The sequence below is a fragment of the Artemia sp. Qi Xiang Cuo genome, chromosome 2, assembly GCF_049724085.1.
Source record: "Artemia sp. Qi Xiang Cuo chromosome 2, ASM4972408v1, whole genome shotgun sequence".
Taxonomy (NCBI): Eukaryota; Metazoa; Arthropoda; class Branchiopoda; order Anostraca; family Artemiidae; genus Artemia; species Artemia sp. Qi Xiang Cuo.
This window is the reverse complement of record NC_142795.1, coordinates 20107993-20132656: the sequence shown is the minus strand read 5'-3', so window position 1 is coordinate 20132656 and position 24664 is coordinate 20107993. Positions and strand designations below refer to the sequence as shown.

Sequence of the window (24664 nt, the reverse complement as noted above, 5' to 3'; positions counted from 1 at the left end):
GATTCGTCTTCTCATTGGTTCGTCGAAGGAACGTTCAAGACCGTGCCCGAGTTGTAAAACTAGCCTTACGTTGTGCACTGTCTCTACGAGGATCGGGTGATTCCATTCACTTACGCACTGCTGCCTAACAAGTCAGAGGACATGTATACGAAAGTTCTTATCGAACTAAAGTCTCATTTGACGAATGGAGGTCAAACATCTGTATTGTCTGATTTCGAGTTGGGCGTGCAGAATTCCTTCGGAAAAGGCTCACCAGCCACTGAAATGAATAAAGACGGTGATGAATTTGCAGTCTCCGTTCAAATATTAGCTGCTCTTGCATTCGTGCCCATTTCGGAAGTACATTCTGCATTCAAAGCTGTCGTAGCAAAACTTGCTGACAATGTGTTTGGGCCAATCATCACCTACTTTCAAGATAACTACATCGGTAGAATGCGTGGAAGTAGGAGAGTACCTTGCAACTTTCCGCCCCGTGTCTGGAATATGTTCTACAGAGCGAAAGATGAACTTCCCAGGACAAACAACAATGTTGAGGGTTATCATATAAGATTGCAGTCTTCAGTTTGGGCTCATCACCCTAGCCTTTGGAAGTTCAAGGACATTCTCAAGCGTGAACAAGAACTTAACAGGGCGGTTGTGATTCAAGCAAATGTGGGACAATCCAGTGAACCAATCAAGAAAACGTATATGGATTTAAATGCCAAAATTCTACGATGGATGGGAAACTACGAGAGCGTCAAGACGCTGGAGTACCTGAGGCTTATTGCACGAAATGTTAGTTTTGAAGTTTAGCGTTTTAACCGTGTATGCATTACCGTGTATAACCAATTAGTTTCTTGGCAATTAAAATGCGTTATCCACTCCTTCTTATATTTTAGGCCGCCGAGAAAGAGAAGAATTTTGCAACAATTTTTGAGCCATGGGCAACATCCGATGCAAACAAGTCTAAGGCAAGGGTAGTCTCCGGTGGCAATTATTTTCGAGAAGGGGGAGGGGAGAATTTTCAGTGGGGGGCATCTCCTAGGGGGGTAAATCTCCTAGGGGGAAATCGCCAGGGGGGGGGGAATCTCCTACGGGGGGCAATTTCTAGGGGAAATCTCCTACTGGGGGAAATTTCCAGAGGGGAATTACCGGGGAAAATCTCCGGGGGGAGGATTTTTCTCGGGGGGAAATCACCGGAACCTACATATTTTATGCAATAAAAACACAAAGCGGAATGAAAATAATTAAATAAAAGCATATATAACGTCGGGACGCTGGAGTACCTGAGCCTTATTGCACGAAATATTAGTTTTAAAGTGTAGCGTTTTAACCGTGTATGCATTACCGTGTATAACCGATTATTTACTTGACAATTAAAAAGTGTACTCCACTCGCTCTTGTATTTTAGGCCGCCAAGAAAGAGAAGAATTTTGCAACAGTTTTCGAGCCATGGGTGACATGCGATGCAAATGAATCTGAGGCAAGGGTAGTATCCGGTGGCAATTATTTCCGAGAGGGGAGAGGGGAGCATTTTCAGCGGGGGGGGGGGAGCATCTCCTAGGAGGGTAAATCTCCTAGGGGGAAATCATCGGGGGGAGGGGGGAATATCCTATGAGGGGAAATTTCAGGGGGGGGGGGAATCTCCTACGGGGGGAAATTTCCAGGGGAGAAATAACCGGGGGAAATCTCCGGGGGTGGGGGAATTTTCTGCGGGGGAAATCACCGGAACATAAATATCTTATGCAATAAAAACACAAAGCGGAACAAAAATAATTAAATAAAAGCATATATAACAAAAAACATCCGTGCAGGCTCTTACGCACTATTTTTTTCTTTTTTTTTGGGGGGGGGGTAACAATAAAAAATTTTTTTAATTGTATTTCAAGTGTTTGAGCACAAATTACATTTAAGAAGCAACCAGAAATTCGAAAAAATCTAGGATTTTAGGGGTCTCTAGGCCCCTCCCCCCTCCTTGCGTAGGCCTACATTACTGAATCGGCCATATAGGTTCACTCGTAAAAATACTTCACAGGCCATAGGATTGAATCAAAAGCGAAATATGACAGTTTGAATGAATTTTGGTCGGTGAGCGATTCTTGGTCGTCGTTTCTTTTAAATACAAGCTCGTTGCTGAGGACGTATAACGTCTTGTTCCAAGGATTTGGAACTGTTAGCGTTCACTTTTTCTTCCTTTTCTATGTATTTTCTATGTGTTTTAATCTTTGAACGAGTTTATGATTCGTCTTACCCTTTAAACCAGTGGAATTGGTCTCACTTTTCTAACAATATCCACATGTCAATTTTAACAAGAGCTGTAGCATGTGAGGGGGTCTTCCTGTTCCAGTCTCTTCCAGGTTGGGAATCCTCAGTGCAAGTTGTGATATTAAGAAAAGAAATCATGCGACTTATCATACTTGAATCAGAGGAAAAAGTGGGGGAGTATGCTGCTGAAATTGTCTTAGATAGGATAAAAGAAAAAAATCCAACTAAGGAGAACCCTTTCGTTCTAGGACTACCAACAGGTATTGTGCAACCTTGATTCATTTTGGTCGGGGAGGGTTCCAACTACGGAAAAACTGTTTAGACCCTTCATCAATTAAGAAGTATATATTTTATTAAATGTCTGCAACAAATTGTGCCTAAATTACCATTTTTTAAAAATTCAATCCATAAAATTACAAAATCGCCATCACTTAGTTTATTTTTTATCATTAGTTCTTCGGCCAAAATTTGATGAAAAAAAAGTCCAAAGCAAAGAGTTTTATACAACTCTGTAAGTCCACTTTTTAAAGTTGCAAGCGTTAATGCAGAAATGTTTTCGAAGAGGGTTCAATAATCAAAAAACTAGTTTTACTATATGATTTGAAAAAGACGTGCCTAGAAATTGGGGAAAATTTAAAATTTCAATCCCCCTCCCTGCCTACGTCCTTGCAGCAGCTAGAGACTTATATTATCAATGCTTAACTTTTTAATACTCGTTCGTAGTTAGAATCCAGTTAATAATATGCATCAGTTGTACGGTAAGTTTCAGGTTAGAATTTGGTAAGATTGCTTTTAATGTTTCAAACAAAGATAATAACCTCATATAAGAAAGGATTTTCCTTGTGATACTACAAATGCGTCCAAACTCATAATCAAACAGTTCGTGGTAACGAACTGTAAGTAAGGAGAGACCCGGTTCAATGGTAGCCGAAAGTCTAAAAAATGGAATTTTGATACCAATACATACATCAAAAGAATCAGATTTCAATTATGATTTCAAATATATAAGTTTCATCAAGTTTAATATTGCCCATCAAAAGTTACGCGCCTGAGAAAATTTGGCATATTTTCGAAAAAAGGGGAAAAGACCCCCTAAAAAATATAGAACCTTAATGAAAATCACACCATCATATTCAGCGTATCAGAGAACCCTACTGTAGAGGTTTCAAGCTCCTATCTACAAAAATGTGGAATTTTCCATTTTTTGCCAGAAGAAAGATCACAGATGCGTGTTTATTTTTTTTTCCCCCAGGGGTAATCATATTGACCCAGTGGTCCTAGAATATCATAGGAGGGCTCATTGGAACGAAAATCTAAAGTTCTAGTGCCCTTTTTAAGTGACCAAAAAAATGGAGGGCAACTAGGCCCCCTCCCACGCTCATTTTTTTCCCAAAGTCAATCAATTAAAATTTGCCATTTTGAGATAGCCATTTTGTTCAACATAGTCGAAAATCTAATAAATATGCCTTTTAGAATGATTTAATCCCCCACAGTTCCCAGGGGAAGGGCTGCAAGTTATGAACTTTGCCCATTGCTTACATATTGTATTGGTTCTTGGGAAGTATACAGACATTTACGGGAAGGTTTTTTGTTCTTGTGGGGGGGGGGGGGCTGGAGGAGGGGGGTACTCGGGAGAATATTTCCGTGGAGGATTTTTCATTGGGGTAAGGGACATTTCTATGAAGGGGGTGCCGGATTTCCAAGCATTATTTAAAAAACGACCAGAAATTCAATTTAAAAAAAACAAGTTTTTTCAGCTGAAAGTAAGAGGCAACATTAGAACTTAAAATGAACAAAATTTATTAAGTTTATGAGGGGGCGCGCCCTCAATTCAATACTTCGCTCTTTACAGAACAGTTTTTTTTAGTGGTTTCAGAAGAGATATCTACCATATTTAAAAAGCCTGTTTGATTAAGGATCTTGTGAATTAAACAAATTTTTGACTTTTGACGTAAAGAGCGTGGTATTGACTAAGAGGAGAACCCCCTCATATACGTAATAAAAAAAAACAATAAGAAAAAAAAAGCGATACGGCTCAACAGTAATCGAAACTTTTAAAAACGGAATTTTGATGTCAATAAATGTATCAAAAGAATGGGCTTATAATACTGGTTCTAAATATATAAATTGTTAAGTTTAGTATTACTCATCAAAGGCTACGAGCCTGAGAAAATTTACCTGATTTTTTAAAGAGGGGGGAAACATCCCCTACAAGTGAAAGAATTTTAATGAAAATCACACCGTCAGATTCAGCGTATCAGAAAACCCTATTACATAGGTTTCAAGCTCTTATTTGCAAAAATCTGCAACTTTGTATTTTTTGCCAGAAGAAAAATATACGAATATAGAAGTTAGTTTCGTAATTTAATTTGTAAATTATGTCAGAACAAAATTTAGAGACAACCGTTTAGCAAAAGAAGAGTAAAATTTTTATGCAAATTTTGTCTGCTAATTCAATGACGGTGAGCCAAAATAAAAGCTGCATTAACTAAAAAACGATCATAAATTAAATAAAAAAATAAGTTTTTAAAACTGAAAGTAAGGAGCGACATTAAAACTTAAAACGAACAGAAATTATTCCGTATATGAAAGGGTCTGTCCTCTCCTCAACGCCTCGCTCTTTACGCTAAAGTTTTTTATTGTTTAACAAAAATAGAGTTACGAGAAAGTCAAACTTTAGCGTATAGAGCGAGGCGTTGAGGAGGGGACAGCCCCTTTCATATACGGAATAATTTCTGTTCGTTGTAAGTTTTAATGTTGCTCCTTACTTTCAGTTTAAAAAACTTGTTTTTTTTTTATTAAAAAACTGTTCCGTAGATTTCAGGTAATCCAATAGTTCGTGGTAGCTAGCCCCCTTCTCAGACGCCTGTTTCCCAGAAGTTGTTCAATCGAAATTTTAAGCTACCCATTTTGTTCAGTCTAGTTGAAAGGATCAATAACTATGCCTTTGGGGATAACATAAATCCCCCACAGCCCCCGGGGAAATGGCTGTTAGTTACGAAATTTACCCATTATTTACGTGCAGTGTTTGTTGTTGGGAAGTACAAAGAATTTTTTTTTTTGGGGGGGGGGGGTAAGGAGTGGGAATATTCTGCTTGGGACAGTTACAACGGTGAAACTTTTCTCTTGGGAGGGAAGTGCCCGCGTATAAGATTTCCAGAGGAAATTTTACACGGAGGGAATTTGCCAAAATTTCTCTAACAAATTCTTTTTATTTGCCTTACTTTGTCTTTGCCGACTAAATTTAACATGTCGAGATGTTCCAGGGAAAATTTTCAGCGGGGTTGGGATTTATATGGAGGGGTTTTCCATAGGGCTGATAGAGTTTTCGTGGGGAATTGGGGGATTTTTGGGAAGAATTGCTAGAGAGGAGATTTCCAACATGATTTGAAAAACGATTAGAAATTAAAGTCTTTTTCAAATGAAAGTATGCTAAGGACAATTTTTCAAGCAGAATCAAAGGCAAGAAATTTCCCTGAGGGATTTTCAGCGAGGATGGAACTATTCGGGGGGGATTTTCCTGAGAAGTGCAGGTATTTTAAATTGTAGGAACTTTACTTTGAGAAATTTTCTGTGAAGGGAGGGAGTTTTCCATTGAGGGAAGCAGGGTTTCTCGAAACTATTTGATAAACGATCAGAAATATAATAAAAACAAGTTTTTTCAACTGAAAGTAAGGAACAACATTAAAACTTAAAATGAACGGAACCTGTTCTATATATGAAGGGGGTTTCTCCCTCCTCAATACCTCGCTCTTTAATATAATGTTTGACTTTTTGCCCCAATTGTTTAAGAAAGACTCCTGAAACACATGGGCCGTTTAATTGTAATAAGTAGATTTTTTAACAGTTATAAGACACTTTTTCATCGCGTTCAACCTTAAAATTCTTAAATCAAGATTATTACCTCACCTTTTATCAAAGTATTTCTTCTCTTGTTGTGGTATACTCGAGAGGATATTAAAAGTAGGTTTAAGCTTAGCTCTTTTGAAAGATTAATCTAACTTGTCGTTTTTTCGGGAAATATTTTAATAAGTATAAAATAATTGTAATGCTTGAAAAAAATACGATTGGAGCTTCAATTCGTGTATTGCACCTTTTCGTGTATTACCATTTTGACTGTTTAGTCTTTGGCAGAGGTTTTCCCTGAAACTACAGAAAAAAAAACACGACTTTCTTCAATTGCTAGACATCCAATTGAGTTCAATGAAAAGATGTATTACTGCAGATGATTATTTGATTCACTCCTGATTTAGATCAAAGTTGTAAAATTTGTTTAAATAATAAGCTTCCTCTTTTAAAGATGTATCATTGAGTGTACAACACAGATACAATACGTTATTAGTATTATTTTTGGACCGATTTTCAAGTAATTCTCAATTTTTCAAGATAATTTCAAGGGAGAGTTACAAAAAAGTTTCCTGTGCGGAATTTGCATAGTGATGCTGCTCAGTTACTTCCGCTTTGCAAAATTTGTCAAGTTTTATCAGAACCTAGTTTTCCGCCTAACAAAAACTGTTATATAACAATTTTACTAACAATTCTGTATTTGCGAATTAACAAAAATTTTAGTTAATAGAGTTATTCCTTGTGAATTTGAACAATTGGGATCGTTTTTAGAGAAATTTTTGGAAATTTTGAAGCGCAATATTCACTTTAAAGTCTGGCAGAGAGTCCATGAAGGCTACAGTTAGTAAATTCTTTTGTGATTTACTACAAATATCTTCAGAGATAGACTACCCTACTAGGTTATACTGGATTTTTTTCTAGGCTTTTTTTTTACTTTCCACTTGCAACTTTTGTTAGCTAAATATTGGTATTTTTTTCACGGAGCTAACAGAAAATTATCAACAGAAAACTGAATAACAAGCTAACAGAAAATTGTCATTGTATTAGTAAATAAAAATAATTAAAAAATTATCTTTGATCTAGAAAAAAAACTCTTAAGTCTCTACTCAATAATTCAAAACCATCATATTTCCTTTTCACTCTTTTGGAACGTAAAGCCTGCAACCATATTTTAAAACCCAATTCAAACAAACAAAAACATTTTTTATTGTTACTTCTGAAGCTTATCTTTAATCTTCCTTTGCTTGGATTAGATTATACATTGATGCCCCGACCTTCCAGATGCTTTAATTCACAAAAAACTAGAGTAATGGTAAAATATATATTTTTTTAAGTCCAAGGGTATATTTTGGCTGTTTTTTATATTTGCTCAATGAATTCCCCCTAAAAAAAGTATTCATTCAATGAAAATTCTTAAAAAGCTACATTTTGCCTAGGAGGAGGAGAAGGAAAAGTTCTAAGGAAGACAATTACTTCTCTACTGAAACACCTGCCTGCTTCTCCCCCTCCATTGGTACCCTTGTGACCTTCTCCCAATTAGTGAAACAATTATGAATATCCGTATAACTACGCACAGAGGCTCTAGAAGGGAGTTTTATCCAAGAGACATCTCCCAAAGAAATAATTAAAAAATTTAATCCATCTGCCCAAATGAGTTGGTCATAATTGCACAGAGAAGCTCTAGGTCTAGAAGTGCTTTATCCAGACACATCTCCCGAAGAAATTTTTCGAAAATTAGATTTGAAAATGTAGTTTTTGTTATTTCAGAACAACCTTTGGCTGGTGAAACATCTTCAGATGTCCCCACAGTTTATATAATGTTTGGTTATGCAATAGAAAGCTTTTTTTTATTACAAAGTAGCTATTTTTTACCCCATCCAAATTAGTTGAACCTTCTTGAAAATGAAATAAGATAAGGTGAGATAAGTTTATTTTTGCCCGCTTAAAACATACAACAAAGAAGCGGAGTAAAGAAAAACAATGAAAAATCTACTTCGAAACATGGAAAATGCATAATGTAAAATTAATCCAAAGAGCACTGGTTAATAATGTTAAATGGCAGAACAATAAGTAAACGGTTTAAACTTCTCTGAAGCGCATCGCACTCTATTGAATGCACTACATCTAAAGGTTCACGAACACAATATCTTTGCAAAATAAAACGAATCCTGTAACACAGTGGGAATCTTAATAGAAACTTCATATAGCGACAAAACCCCGATTGAACCTTTAACTGCTCAGTTTTAGACAGGGAATCCCGAAGTGGCGAAATATACTGCACTTGAGGCAGAGCTAGGGTACTATATAATTTAGGAAGTACATGCTGACTATTACTATACTTCAGTGCAGTAAGTTTGGCATAGCTGGCGTGGAAGCCTTATAAGACATGTACAGTGGTAAGAATACGACTGCTAATTTTGATCATAAACGAGGCCAATGTATTTCAGTGAAGAAGACTCTATAACAGATTTACCTGCTAGAATAGCATATAAAGAAGATATAGCTTTACCTAGGGCATTATAAGCAAGAAATTCGGTCTTAGCAGCATTAACACCAAGTCCTAGGAGCTTCTAACCACAAATCAAAGAATCAAGGTTTGCCTGTAAAGTAGAAAGACTTGAACTGATAAGCAGGACATCATTTACATAGCATATCAACCTAAAGTGACAAAGGTCGCTATAAATTCCACCATTGATTGTCCTAGTTATATAGTGGTCGAAGTTATATAGTGGTCGATTATAGTGGTCGTAAGAATGTCAAACATGGTAGACTTAAAATTGAGCTTTGCCTGAGTGATAAGACGAATAGCCCCAGTTAAAGACCTTTTTCAAGTTTAACCCTATTGTAACTATGGCTATACCAATATGAAAGCAACACAACAATATGGGACGTAACTTCAAAATCGAGCAAAGTCAAAAATACTTTTTGATGGACTACAGAATCAAATGCTGCTTGTATATCCATACTACTTAAATATACAGAATTTCCCTTATTCTCAGCATTACTACGGATACGCTTCAGTAGGCAATTAGCAAACGCACAATTCAGATGCTTACAAAAACCAAATTGTCTATAATCTAGCACGAATTTATGTATCATTTCAGGCAGAATAAGACTTTCTAGAACCCTGCTTAAAACACTACAAAACAGTTAAAGGGCGGCAACTACAACACAAATTAACATTTTTCCTTTTTTTAAATATTCGTTATTGCACGAAAACCAAATGAGTTAGGTACTTGACCTGTTTCAATGCACTTTTGAAATAAAAGTGTCAGATACTCGATCAATAGTGCACTTGCGTTTTGAAGGTGGTGGGGTGTGATACCAATTAAACCGGGAGCTTTACGACGCCTCAAAAGCCAGATTACACGCACAACGGCACTTTTAGAAAAAAGAAACATGTTATGTTTATACAGTACAGGGCCAAGCCTACTTTAAAATAAGGCATCACTTCCAGTTTCTAAATTCGAATCACGGGAGCCAAACACAGCAGAAAATGGGCAAAACCATTGCTATTCAGGAATACCAACACTCACTATACTACGACCGCTCTGAAAATTTCTTTACTTTTTCCACATCAAGTATGGAGTTTTAAGAGCCTCAGCGGAGGTACACTCGGCTTCCCTAGCTTTAAGTGTTTTTAAATGACACAATCGGTATATTCCTCTTTTGTCTTTCTAAAACTGGAGCAGAAGACCAGATCTTGGCTTATCACAATCACACCAAAACGATACCACCTTTTTGAACGTCTTTTAGCTGCATTTAAGCTAGGATCGTGACTGTAACCGAACTTACGGGTACCTCTATTCACTTTAGCTACCGAGACGGAGGCAGCCTCCTTGAACTTCATAGCATGAACAATTTCAGAAGTATATATATCAAGACTAATGCTATCCCTTACACCAAGAAGTAAAAGCTGGAACGGCACTTTAATTTTCACTAGTATCTGATCTAGTCTATCAGGATAGAGAATCTTATCAACCTTTTCCCACTCTGCCTTATAGTAATACTGTGAGGAATTTGTCCTAGTATTATGCAAATAACTAATTTTAAATGACAAGTTGAGATGATCACTGAATGTGTGCTCAAAATCCACTGCAACATTCGAAGCAAGAGTAAAGTTGGAGACAACTTGATCTATATTGGAAGTGCTACCTGAGTTATGTGCTTATGTAAAATACATCACTTTTTCTACAAACAAGTGCATTATTTTTCAGATATGAGTGCATGATATAAGAAAGTTTTTAATTCTTAGTTAGGTTGCATTGGAAATCTCCTCAGATTACGTAACGAGCATTAGAAACAAAAAAAAAGTCTACGAAGGCGACTTTATGCCTCTGCCAAACATTTTTCGCTTTGGATAGAGTTATACCTGGTAGGAAAATAAACATTAGTAATGGTGAACATGCTGGGACCTTCGAGTTGGGAAGCTATGTAGAATTCCCTTGATCCCAATATCCTTAGAAGTAGGCTCTTATCATAAAATATAACGGTTCCACCACTGGGTCTCCCCGAGCCACTCCGACGGAGGGCCTCGTGAGTTAACACAGATTTGTTTGGAAACAATCATGAACACCAAAGTTTTCTGCAGTAAGCAAATGTTCTTAACACATGTTATGTCATACTCATCACACCAGATCTCTAGATATTCCAGCTTCACAATTTTATTGCCAAAAGTATTTTGAGAAAAAGATAAAAATTTCGCTCGTCATCTGGTGGAAGTGGTATTGGCGTCAGCGATAGGTTTTCTCACTACAGGACACGAAAGGCTAAAAGTGGAATGATTCAATTTTCCAGGTGGAGAGAGCACGCCTAATTTGCAAGGAACTACAAAGGTTGGTTTTAGTAGACTCGTGAGGATCAGCACACCTAGCGCACTTCTGAGCACCGGTGCAGTCCTTAGCCAGATGTTCGAAACGCAGACATGTGAAGCACCTCCTCGGGATAGCCTAAAATTCAAAGAATCGCAGTACTTTATACTCTACTTTCAAGCGGGACTTCAAAGCAAGATCACGGCTCAATTTATCCACAAAAATCAATTTGATACTCCCTTATGTTTCAAAGCGTCTTGCTTCAAGCACCTGTTGGTTTGAACTAGTAATGTGTGCTTTTGAAGTGTCAAGTGGGATAAATTTAGTAATTACCAAATATTTTTACTCTCAAAAAGATACTTTGATTTTAGGTTTTATCTTAAATCCCTTCTATGAATCCCTTCTATACTCCTGATTGCTATTGCATATCTTTATTAGATTAATTTTTATATAATATTAGGTAAGATACTGTTTATTTTCAAAGGATCATGACATTCTCCAAAAGAGCCGCATTGCCTTTGAGTTTTATCTTTATTCTGAATTATTGGAATTTTATTCACACTGAGGTTTGAACACCCAGTTATGGTTTTTGACCAGTATAGCATAAATTATGATGTGCGCTCAGTATAATATCGCATTCAAATGGTCCTAATAATCTTAACTAATGATATCCAGGTAAAACCAAATGATAATAATAAGAATACATTTATTTTTGTTATTCGGATTGAATAAAACTGGTAAAGGGTTGAAATTTTAATCGCTTATCAACTAAAGGTAAGTCTGAGGGAATGGTGACCACGCCACATTAAATAAATGTTAGAATTTGATTAAAATTTTTTCATCCTTTCACAAGTCGATTGACCTATCTTCACTTCTTGGCTTTGGTCGCTATAACACACAAGTACCAAATGAGGAATGCAGCTAATATAAAATATTGTTTGGTATTGGAGTATGCAAAAGTTGAAAATAATAAAGTCGTAGGCACCGAGAAAAGAATTTTAATATACCAGAACAATCCATAGAAATACAGTACAAACCTAAGAAATCAAGTAGTGATGTGGCTATGGAATTTAACCACCAAAGACCCCAACCATCAAGGGCCGCAGTCACCAAGGACCCCAGCCACCAAGAACTCCAACTTTCAAGGGCCCGAATACCCACTCCTTCAACTCTTTGGGCCCCTACCCCCCCTTTTTTACACTTTTTTAAGTTTAATTCTTTTTAACTTTTTTTTAAATTTTTATTTTTAATTTTTATATTACTTTTCAACATATAAATTCTATGTCAACTTTTTTTAAATGTCTTAAAAGACATGAAATATGCTTAAAACCAAAAAAAATCACATTTTATATTTTCGAAATACAAAATGTGAATAATGTAGATGTGCTACTCGTTACTTTTACTATTCGAAAAATTATATTTGTAGCAACACTTTATTTTACTTGGAATTTTTTGGACCTGGAAAATTATTCAACTCTATTTTTATTTATGCGGCTATATCAGTGGTACTCTATGGCTACTCAACGACACTACATAGTTTGTTATATATTTTAAATGAGTATTTTTGTACATTGGAAGGATAAACACTTGCATCATATTAAAAATAATAAAGATAACATTCGTTTTTCCTAATATTGATTGTTATGTTGCTGCTCTTGGTCCAAGACCAAGGTCTCATGGAATGGACTATTACAAAGGTCATTCATCAATGTCAGGCTATGGTCTTGCAAACTGGTTTGCAAAGATGTGGGAACGCCTTAGTGGAGGCCTAATTACTACAACCATGACATAATTTATTATTTGCTATAGGCTATAATAAGTCCTGAATAGACTTAATTTATTCGCTGTCCCAGTGGTACTCTACGGATGCTTATCGACACTTCCTAGTTTATTGTATATTTTCAATCGGTATTTTTTTGTACAATGGAAGGATAAACACTTGCATCATAATAAAAAAAATGAAGATGAAACATTCGAAAAAAGTATGTGTACATGATAAATTCATCGTTGCACTGAATGCTGACTAAGAAAGATATTTGAATTATGAAACAAGTACTAGTAGGGATCTCATTAAAAATATATGCATGCATTGTCATGATAGTGAGAGATTAAATTTCTTTGGAGTACTGAAAAAAATCAACTCTTATGATGGTGGATATGCGAGAGTATCATTTCGAGAGATGATAGTGCTCAAAAAGAATGCCAACATAAAAGTTATAGCTGATGAATAGGTGCATTTTCGTGTTAGTGCCTGTGGTAACACGTTACCAAGTGGTAAACCCTATCGACAGCTGTTGGGTAATAGCTTTCAACGGAAGGTCAAAAGAAGAAAGACATACTGCTGCACTAATGTCATAAACCATTTCTTGGGTATCCTCAGCAGCTCAGAGGTCACCAATTTATAGAGCAATTGCTCTTTGGAACTCTATTCCCAGTGAACTTTCTCTTTTCAAAAACTCTTCGTCCCTTTGCAGAAAAATATTCTCTAAGGCTTGAAGTAATTTTTTTTCTTTATTTATTTATTCATTTTGCTTTATCTATTTTTTCCGCTTTACTTTATATAGTTTTTTTCTTTTCTCCTCTCTTATTATGTTCAACGAGCTTCGAACCCCGTTGTTTAGTAATATTATTAATGGCTTGGAATTTTAATAAATTACAGGACATTTTCAGTTTGGATAAAAGTCAAAGGTTATTGTGTAGCAGTCGTTTGTTCTTGTTTTTTGGTTGATTTTTCTCGCATTGTGTTTATATTTTTGAAATATTATTGTATTTTTTTTCCTTCCCTGATTTGTTTTGTTTGGATTTTGTGATTGATAGGAGGTCCTCTACAAGCTATGCTTCTTGGGACCTCTAGCGCTTAAGTGTATTTATGTATTTATCGTAGTATTTAATAAATTGAATTGAATTGAATAAATTGAAAGTACTATTGAAGTACTAAAGTACTAAGAAAGTTTACATGCCAGAACTATTACCTGTGTAAAAATAATGTGGTAATAGACAGTGAATTCAAAATTAGAATAAGAAGAGCAATGGCATACAATATAACAACGGAGCATAATGACGAATTAATGAAAAACAAAGCGCATGTGAACGCTATTGCTACCTTTGATCGTATACCAACAGATATAGTCAATGAACCATAAAAGAACAATATAAAAACGCATATTGTATCTGTAGCTGAAACCCCATTGAAAATTGTGTATGACTCAAAATGAACTAATGAGGACTCTACCGATTACGAACTAAGAGAAGAGAAAAGCTACACTATCAAGAGAGAACATAATGAAATATTTTATGGAGCAGATCCTTATTCTTAAAAGCTGCACAATGACACTAGTAATTTTTATTATTGTAAGTAACATATTTTTAAGTTCATATTCTACATATTTTTATTTCAATAAAAATATTTTAAACATTCTTTTGTTATGTTTAAAATATTTTTAATTGATGAGAGGGTATCAAAATATTATTAGAAAAGCACCTTTGCATAGAACAAACTCTGCTACTAGGTAAATTCCAAATGTCTTAGTTATTGACTGAGCATAAAAAAATGTGATAAAAGCACTTTTGACAACAAAAAACTCAGAAACCTGATAAATTCCGAGTGTTTCACTTGGTGGCTGAAAAAAAGGACTAAAAGGTATAACTCTATTGAAGATAAAGTTTGAACAGACGAATTAAATTTAAAACGGTTTATTCCTTGTATATTTTTATTGAGTAAAAGGCTCAACTCGGATTATTATAAAGTTGAACGGATGAATGAAATTTGATGCGGTTTATTCCTTGAATTTTCTTATGGTATGAAAGTTTTAACTTTGTTGTTTATAAAGTTTGAACTGGTAAAATTAACTTAGCATGGTATATTCAGTGGATTATTCCAAAAATAGATAGGATTAAATATGATGATTACAAAATTTGAGCAGATGAATTAAAATTTGACAAGGCTTTTTCCTTGTATATTTTTAATGAGTAAAAGGCTTAACTCGGATGATTATAAAGTTAAACGGATGAAATAAATTTGACATGGTTCAACCTTTAAATTTTCTTATGGACTAAAAGGTTTAATTCTGTTGAGTTTATAGCTTGAACTGATGAATTAAATTTGATTTTGTTTATTCAGTGAATTTCCCCAAAAATGAACAGATGAAATAAACTTGATATGGTTTGTTCCTTAAGTTGCCATAAAATCTAAAACGCTTAGCTCTGGTGAGTACAAATTTTGAAAAGAGGAATCAAGTTTGACACGGTTTTTATTGATTTTCCAAAGAACTAAAAAGTTTAACCCTGTAGAGAATAAAATTTGAACATATGAATTACATTTGACCTGTCTTATTCCTTGAATTTTCCTAGGAACTAAAAATATTAACTCTACTGAACTTGAGGTTTGAACAAAAGAATTAAATCTGATGTGGTTTATTCCTTGAGTTTTCATTAGGATTAAAAGGTTTGACTGGGTTGAATATAAAGTTTGAAAAGATGAATTACAGTTGACATGGTTTATTCCTTGAATTTTCTTAAGGACTAAAAGGTTTAACTCTGTTGATCGTAAAGTTTGAAAAGATGAATCAAATTAAACACGATTTTCATTGAATTTTCTTAAGAACTAGAGAGTTTAACTCTATTGATTATAAAGTTTGAAAAGATGATTCAAATTTGACACAATTTATTAATTGAATTTTCCGTAGATCTAAAAGGATTAACTTTGTTGAGTATAAAGTTTGAACAAATGAATTAAATTTAAGACTTTTTATTCCTTAAATTTTCCCAAGAAATAATAGCTGTAAATCTCTTGATTGCAAAATTTAGCGTTTGGGCACGCTTACTGAATCCAAACGAACCTAGCTTAAAAACAGTTCACATAATTTAACCTAGATAATAAGAAAAAAGTTTACAGCAGGCAGCCGGTGCACGAAAGGTTGACTGCGGGTAGCATGGGTTTCTGTTTTACTTCATATTCAACATAGTTAAACTTTTTAGTCCTTAGGAAATATCAAGGAATACACCAAGTCAAATTAAATTCATCAGTTCAAACTTTATTTTCAACAGAATAAAACTTTTAATTCTTAGGAAAATTCAATGAATAAACCGTGTCAAATTTATTTAATCAGTTCAAACCTTATACTCGACAGAGTTAAAGCTTTTAAATCTAAGAAAAATGCAATCAATAAATCGCTTCTAATTTAATTTATCTCTTTGGACCTTATAATAAATGGAGTGAAACCTTTAGTCCCTTGGAAAATTCCAGGAATAAACCATTTGAAATTTAATTCATCTGTTCAAACTTTATACTCAACAAATTTAAAGCTGCATATTCTTGGTAAAATTCACTGAATTTACCATGTCAAATTTAATTCTTCACTTCAAATTTTATATTCAACAAAGTTAAGCCTTTTAGTCCTTAGGAAAACTCAAAGGAATAAGATTTTGTCAAATTTAATTCGTCCGTTTTAATTTTATGATCAACCGAGTTATGTCTTTTACTCATTAGGAAAATACAAGAAATAAACCTTGTCAACCTTAATTCATCTTTTCAAACTTTATATTGAATAGAGTTAAACCTTTTAGTTTTTAGAAAAATTCAAGGAAAACATCACTCCAAATTTAATACATCTATTCAAAATTTGTAATCAAGAGCTTTAAAATTTTCATTTAAAGCTATTAATTCCTGGGAAAATTCAAGGAATAAACCGTCTGAAATTTAATTCATCTGTTCAAACTTTATACTCAACAGAGTTACACCAATTAGATCTACGGTAATTCAATTAATAAATTGTGTCAAATTTAATTTATCTGTTCAAACTTTATAATCCATAGAGTTATACTTTTTAGTTCTTAGGAAAATTTAATGAAAACCGTGTCAAATATGATGATCTTTTCAAACTTGGTGATCAACAGAGTTAAATCTTTTGGTCCATAAGAAAATTCAAGGAAAAAACCATGTCATCTTTAATTTATCTTTTCAACATTTGTATTGCACAGAGTTAAACCTTTTATTCCTTATTAAAATTCAAGGAATAAACCGTGTCAAATTTAATTCATTTGTTCAAACTTTATAATCATCCGGGTTAAGCCTTTTACTCATTAGGAAAATACAAGGAATAAACCGTGTCAATTTTAATTCATTTGCTCAAACTTTATATTCAATAGAGTTAAGCCTTTCACTCCTTTTTTTGGTGTTCAGCTATTAAGTAAAACACTCGGAATTTATCAACTTATTGAGTTTATTGTAGTCAAAAGTGACTTTATTAGATTTTTGAAGCTCAGTCAGCGTATAAGACATTCGGAATTTACCTTTTAGCAAAGTCTGCCCTTTGCATAAGTGCTTTTCTATTAATATTTTGATACCCTGTCATCAATTAAAAATATTATACCCATAACAAAGTAATGCATAAAATATATTTATTGAAATAACGAAATGTAGAATATTAATATAAAAATATATTACATACATTATTAATATCATTGAACAACTTTGGACATTTTGAATCTGCTCCATAAAGTAATTCATCATGTTCTCTGTTCGTCACCAGTAGAATTAGCATTAATTGATTTTGAGTTATAAACAATTTTTACTCTGGAGTAAAAACTCCAGATTGATGGTTTACATTGATTTTCCATGGTTTATTGACTATGTCTGTTGGTATACGATTAACTGTAGTAATAGAGTTCACATACACTTTTTTTCATTAACTAATCAATGTACAGCGTTGTTATATTGTATGCCAATACTCTTTTTATTGTGCTTTCGATTTCAATTTCTATTACAACATTATTTTTACACAGGTAAAAGTTCTGCTATGTAGACAATATATGGTGTATGACATTAGTGCAGCAGTATGTCTCTCTTCTTTTGACTTTCCTTTGAATCATAATACCTGAAAGCTGTCGATTGACTTTATCACTGGGCAACGTGTTACCACAAGCCCTAACAAAAAGATGCTCCTTTTCATCAAGTATTATTTTTATGTTGGCATTCTGTTTGAGCACTATCATCTCTTGAATGATTCTCTCGCATATCCAGCATCATAAGAGTTGAATTTTTTCCGTACTCCAAAGAAAAACAGCCTCTCACTGTCATGACAATGCATGTAAACATTTCCAATGAGATTCCCACTAGTACTTGTTTCAAAATTCAAATATTTGTCTTTGTCAGCATTCAGCACAACGATGATGACTTTATTATGTGCAAACATATTTTTTGAATATTTCATCTTCACTTTTTTTAATATGATGTAAGTGTTTATCCTTCCATAGTACAAAAAATACTGATTGAAAATATACAATAAATTAGGTAGTGTCGATGCGCAGCCATAGAGTATCACTGGAACTGCGAATAAGTTAAGTACATTCAAGACGTATTGTAACATACAGTAATGAATAAATTATGTCCTGTTTGTAGTAATTAGGCCTCCACTAAGGCGTTCCCACATATTTGCAAACCATCTGTCTAGACTCTAGCCTGATATTGATGAATGACCATTGTAATAGTCCACTCCAGGAGCCATTGGTCTTGGACCAAGAGTAGCATAATAGCAATCAGTATCAGGACAAATGAATGCCAACTTCCTTTTTTTTAATATGATGCAAGTGTTTATCCTTCCAATGTACAAAGATACTGATTTAAAACATATAATAAACTATGAAGTGTCGATGAGTAACCATGGAGTACCACTGACACAGCCATATAAACAAAAGTAATAAAAAAAAGTTGAATAATTTTCCAAGTCAAAAAAATTCCAAATCAAAAAAAAGAAAAGTGGTGCTACAAAAATATTTTTTTCTAATAGTAAATATCACGATTAACCTATCTATTTCATTCTCATTTTGTACTTCGAAAATATTAAATATGAACTATTTAGTTTTAAGCATATTTTATGCCACTTTAAGACAAGTAAAAAAAGTTGAAAAAATTCATATGTTAAAAAATATAAAAAAATAAATATTAAAGTTCAAAAAAAGTTAAAAAAATTAAACTTAAAAAAAGTGTAAAAAGGAGGGTGGGGCCCACAAAGCTGGAGGACGGGTCATTGAGATACAGACATACAAACACACAGGCATAAAGACATACAGACACACAGACACACAGACACACAGACACATAGACACACAGACACACAGACAGAAAGACACACAGACATATAGACACACAGACATACAGACACAAAGACACACAGACATTCAGACACACAGAAACACAGACATACAGACACATGGAAACACAGACACAAAGACACACATATTCAGACACACAAAGACACACAGACGCAAAGACACACCGACACAAAGACACGCCGACACAAAGACACACAGACCTACAAACACAGAGGCATACAGACACACAGGCACACAGACACACAGACAAATTGACACACAGATACACAGACACAAAGACACAAAGACACAAAGACACACAGATATACAGATGCACAGACAAAAAGATGACAAAATCTAATTATCAGAGTGAATAAATCCTTTATTAACATCCTTTGTCGGATACATAGGATAACACTGACAAAATCTAAGTTTAAGAGTGAATAAATTTTTTATCAACATCCTTTGTTGGATACATAGGATAACATTGACAAAATCTAATTATCACAGTGAATAAATCCTTTATCAACATCTTTTGTCGGATACATAGGATAATGTTGACAAAATCAAAGTATCAGAGTGAATAAATCCTTTATCAACATCCTTTAGTTGGTTACATCGGATAACATTCACAAAATATAGGTATCAGAGTGAATAAATTCATTATCAATATTATTTATCAGATACATCGGATACCATTATCAAAATCTAAGTATCAGAGAGATTAAATCATTTCTCGATTCTGTGAAATGTTATAATATTCTTTTGATGCAAAGAAATACCTGTGTAGTTGAATATGTTCTATGCAAAAGTAATTTTGTTTTCGTAGTTGTTCAAACTCAGTCAACAGTTAATGATGTTAGGACCCTGATAGTAGTATAATGAACCTGAAAATTCCTTTTCTTACATCTCTGACATTTTAGTAAACATTCTAAACGTTTGACTTGCTAGCGTACCCTAAAAATGAGGGTAATAAAACAAGTGGTGCATAAAATACTTTTGTTGAAATAACAATATCTAGAATACCACGACACATCACTACAAAAATATTCTAACTCTTGCATTACAACGAAAAAAATTCCATATTGAACTTTAAAACATTAACAAATTGTAACATTGACAGTGGAAACCATGACACATCATTACAAAAATATATTAACAGAACTTATATCAAAGTTTGACCATACCCCAATACCAAGCAAGGGAAACCACGACACATCATTAAAAAAATATTCCAACTCTTACGTTTCAAGAAAAAATTCATAAATGATCTTTGAAAGTTCAGCAGAATGTAACTGTGACAAATTCCAAAATAAACTTTGAAATATCAACAGAATGTAAAAGTGACAAGGGCAACCATGACACATCAGTCGAAAAATATTCCAAGTCATACATCTCAGCGAAAAAATTCCAAACTGAACTTTGAAAAATCAACAGAATGTAAAATTGACAAGGAAAACCGTGACAAATCATTAGAAAATATTCCAAGTCTTACAATTCAAGAAAAAAATTCATAAATAAACTTTGAAACATCAACAGAATGTAACAGTAACAGTAGACATATGACTACAAAAATATTCCATGTCTTGCATTTCAATAAAAAAATTTTCAAAATGAACTTCTAAACATCAACAAAATGGAGCCGTGACAAGCTAAGAAAACTAATTTTCAGAGATAAAGATACTGTTAGCAAGATCATAAGGGATATATTAGAAACTGAGATAGGTTAACAGAACTAATACCAAAGTCTGAGCATGTCCCAATACTAAGCAATACTTTTCAAATGACATTATTCTACCGTTTCTCTTATAGTGATATCAAATCGTCACTTAGAATACACATTATTTTATTAATTTTACGGGGGCCCTCCACGTTTTCCAGCCCAAGCCTTCAAACACCACAGCGGAAATGACCGCCACAGCGGTCGCCACCAAGCCACCCACGGCGACGACTGTCCCCTACCCGCGTCACTGCTGGGTAGACCGCTGCGATGGGTGGCTCGGCGGCAGACCTTTGCAACGGGCAGGGGTGTGTGTGTGTGTGTTTCTGTGTGTGTGTGTGTGTGTGTGTGTGTGTGTGTGTGTGTGTGTGTTTGAGGGTGTGTGGGTGGGTGTGTGTGTTTGTGTGTGTGTTTGTGTGTGTGTTTGGGTGTGTGTGTGTGTGTGTTTATATGTGTGTGCGTGTGTGTGTGTGTTTGTGTGTGTTTGTGTGTGTGTTTGTGTGTGTGCTGAAATCTGGATCTCGGAAGGTCATTATATTATTTTTTGTTATTATTATTAAACAATTTCGATCAAATAAACAAGTATATTTAAAGAAAAAAGAAGACATTTAACTGAATACTACTGAAACCTGGTTCTCGGAAAGTCACTTTGTTGTTTATTATTATTATTATTCGCCAATTTCAATCAAATAAACGAGAATGTTCCAAGAAAAAGAAAGACATAGGAGAAAAATGGCAACCTTATGCCCAGCATACTGCCTCAGACCTCTGAGCTATAGTCTGTAAAATATATATTTCCTCGCTAAAGGTATCACAAAATATAGGATTCTCCTATGCCAAACTTCCTTAACAAATCTCTGAAACTATACCAGGGGAGAAAAAGGGCACCTTATGTCCAAAATACTGCCTCAGACCTCTGAGCTGTTTTCTCTAAATTATACATTTCCTCGCTAAAGATATCTCAATAATATAGGATTCATCTATGCCAAACTTCGTTAAATGATATAGGATTCACCTATGCCAAACTTCCTTAACAACTCTGAAATTATATTTAGTGGACAAAATGGCAACCTTATGCCCAACATACTGCCTCAGATCTCTGGGCTGTATTCTCCAAAGTCTATATTTCCTTGCTAAAGATATCTCAATAATATAGGATTCACCTATTCCAAACTTCCTTAACAACTCACTGAATCCATACCTAGTTGAGAAAAATAGCAACCCTATGCTCAACATGCTGCCTCAGACCTCTGAGCCGTATTCTCTAAAATATATATTTCCGCGCTAAAAATATCTCAATAATAAAGGATTCACCAGTACCAAACTTCCTTAACAACTCTCTGGAATTATACCTAGTGGAGGAAAATTGTACCCTTATTTTTAGTATTATTAAACAGTTTCAATCAAATAAACGAGAATATTCAAAAAGAAGTCATTTTAAAGAAATCTCCTGAAACCTGGATCTCGGAAGCTTATTATGATATTTTTTATTATCATTAAACAATGTCAATCAAATAAATGAGAATGTTCAAAGAAAAAGAAGATATTTTTACTGATACCTACTTAAAGCTAGATCTCGGAAGGTCTTTATTTTATTTGTTATTAGTATTAAACAATTCCAAACAAATAAAAGAGAATATTCAAAAAAAATCTAACACCTTTGCCAAACTCCCTTAACAACTCTCTGAAATTAAATCTAGTGGAGAGAAATGTCAAAGTCTTAACCACCATACTGCCTCAGATCTCTGGGCTGTATTCTCTAAAATATATTTCTTGCTAAAGATATCTCAGTAATATAGGAATCACCTATAGCAAACTTCCTTAACTATACCCCGAAACTATACCTAGTTGAGAATAATAGCAACCTTATGCCCAACATGCTGCCTCAGACCCCTGAGCTATATTCTCTAAAGCATATATTTCCTTGCTAAAGATATCTCAATAATATAGGATTCACCTATACCAAACTTCCTTAAAGATTCTCCGAAACTAGACCTAGTGGAGGAACATAGTACCCATATTTTTGTTATCATTAAACAGTTTCAATCAAATAACCTAGAATATTCAAAAAAGAAGTCATCTCATTACCCAAAATTTACATGAGGAGAAAAATAAAGCGTTTTAGGCGTTATTTATAAGCTCAAACTCATCAAATCACTAAAACCAGTTACTAAATTTGTCCAACATTCTCTTCATCTCTCTCAGTCTCTCTCGATCTTTCTCACTCTCTCTTAACCTCTCTCAATCTGTCCTAATCTCTCTCAATCCTTCTTAATCGGTTTCGCCTAAATAATCCCCTAAAATGTTTCAATCTATTTCCCCCAAATAATCCCTAAAATGTTAAGTGATTTTCGGATGTTCCTTTGTGTATCGACAACTATGCACTGATACATTTAAATTCCCATGAAACTATTTCCGCGTTAAATATATACAAACTCTCTCAATCTTTCTTAATCTTATTGTATCTCGTTTGAATTTCTGAAAATGATCTAAGATTTCCTAGTTACACAATTAAGATGTCAAAATAATAATTCCATAGTTTCTTTCTCACACTAATGTAGAAAAGCCTTTTAGTTTCTTAGATCCTCTCATGATACATTAGAATTCCCCATCAGATTTTCATCATTGGTGATTATGCAAATCTATTCTCTAGGCTAACATTTCCTGGAAGTACAGGTCATAGGTCACTCCCGTTTGTATGTATTATACTTGGAGACATCTCTGATTGGCCAGAAATGGGTGTGTGGTCTTGTACGATTAGAATGACAACATTGACCTCTACTTACGCTCAGTATAACATAGTATTCAAATGGTCTGAGTGGTCAGAATATCCAGATAAAACCAAATAATAAAAATAAGACTACATTTTTTGTTATTTGGACTGAATGAAACTGGTAAGGGGTTGAATCGCTTATCAACTAAAGGTAAGTCTGAGGGAATGGTGACTCCCACGCCACATTAAGTAAATATCCGAATATATTCATCCTTTCACAAGTCGATTGACCTAGCTTCACTTCTTGGCTGTGGTCGCTATACCAAATGAGGAGTGTAGCTAATATAAAATATTGTTTGATATTGGAAATACATAAAATTGAAATCAATAAAGTCGTTGGCACCGAGAAAAGAATTTTAATATAGAAATCCAGAACAATCCTTAGAAATCAAGTACAATCCTTGAAATCAAGTAGTGAGGTGGTTATGGATTTGAACCGCCAAGAACCCCATCCATCAAGGACTCCAGCCACCAAGAGCCCCAACCATCAAGGACCCCAGCCTCCGAGGGCCTCAATACCCCGTCCTCCAGCTTTGTGGGCCCCACCCTCCTTTTTACACTTTTTTTAAGTTTAATTTTTTTAAACTTTTTTTGAATTTAAAATTTTATTTTTTTATATTTTTTAACATATAAATTTTTTCAACTTTTTTTACTTGTCTTAAAATGGCATAAAATATGCTAAAAACTAGATAATTCACATTTAATATTTTCGAAGTACAAAATGAGAATGAAATAGATAGGTTAATCGTGATATTTACTATTATAAAAATATTTTTGTAGCACCACTTTTCTTTTTTTTGATTTGGAATTTTTTTGACTTGGAAAATTATTCAACTTTTTTTATTACTTTTGTTTATATGGCTGTGTCAGTGGTACTCCATCGTTACTCATCGACACTACATAGTTTATTATATATTTTAAATCAGTATCTTTCTACATTGGAAGGATAAACACTTGCATCATATTATATGCTACTCTTGGTCCAAGACCAATGGCTCCTGGAGTGGACTATTACAATGGTCATTCATCAATATCAGGCTAGAGTCTAGACAGATGGTTTGCAAATATGTCGGAACGCCTTAGTGGAGGCCCAATTACTACAAACAGGACATAATTTATTCATTACAGTTTGTTACAATACTTCTTGAATGTACTTAACTTATTCGCAGTTCCAGTGAT

The 24664-nt window shown here is 34.2% G+C and overlaps 1 protein-coding gene across 1 annotated transcript in view; it reads left to right on the top strand.

Moving 5' to 3' along the window:
- The first annotated feature begins 2380 nt into the window (after positions 1 to 2380).
- The window catches only part of LOC148954983 (glucosamine-6-phosphate deaminase-like), a 128962-nt gene continuing 106678 nt past the window's right edge, over positions 2381 to 24664 (top strand). Inside the window, exon 1 of the mRNA XM_089108009.1 lies at positions 2381 to 2504. Within this exon, the coding sequence (XP_088964135.1) occupies positions 2381 to 2504 (124 nt within the window). The remainder of the gene's footprint in view (positions 2505 to 24664) is intronic.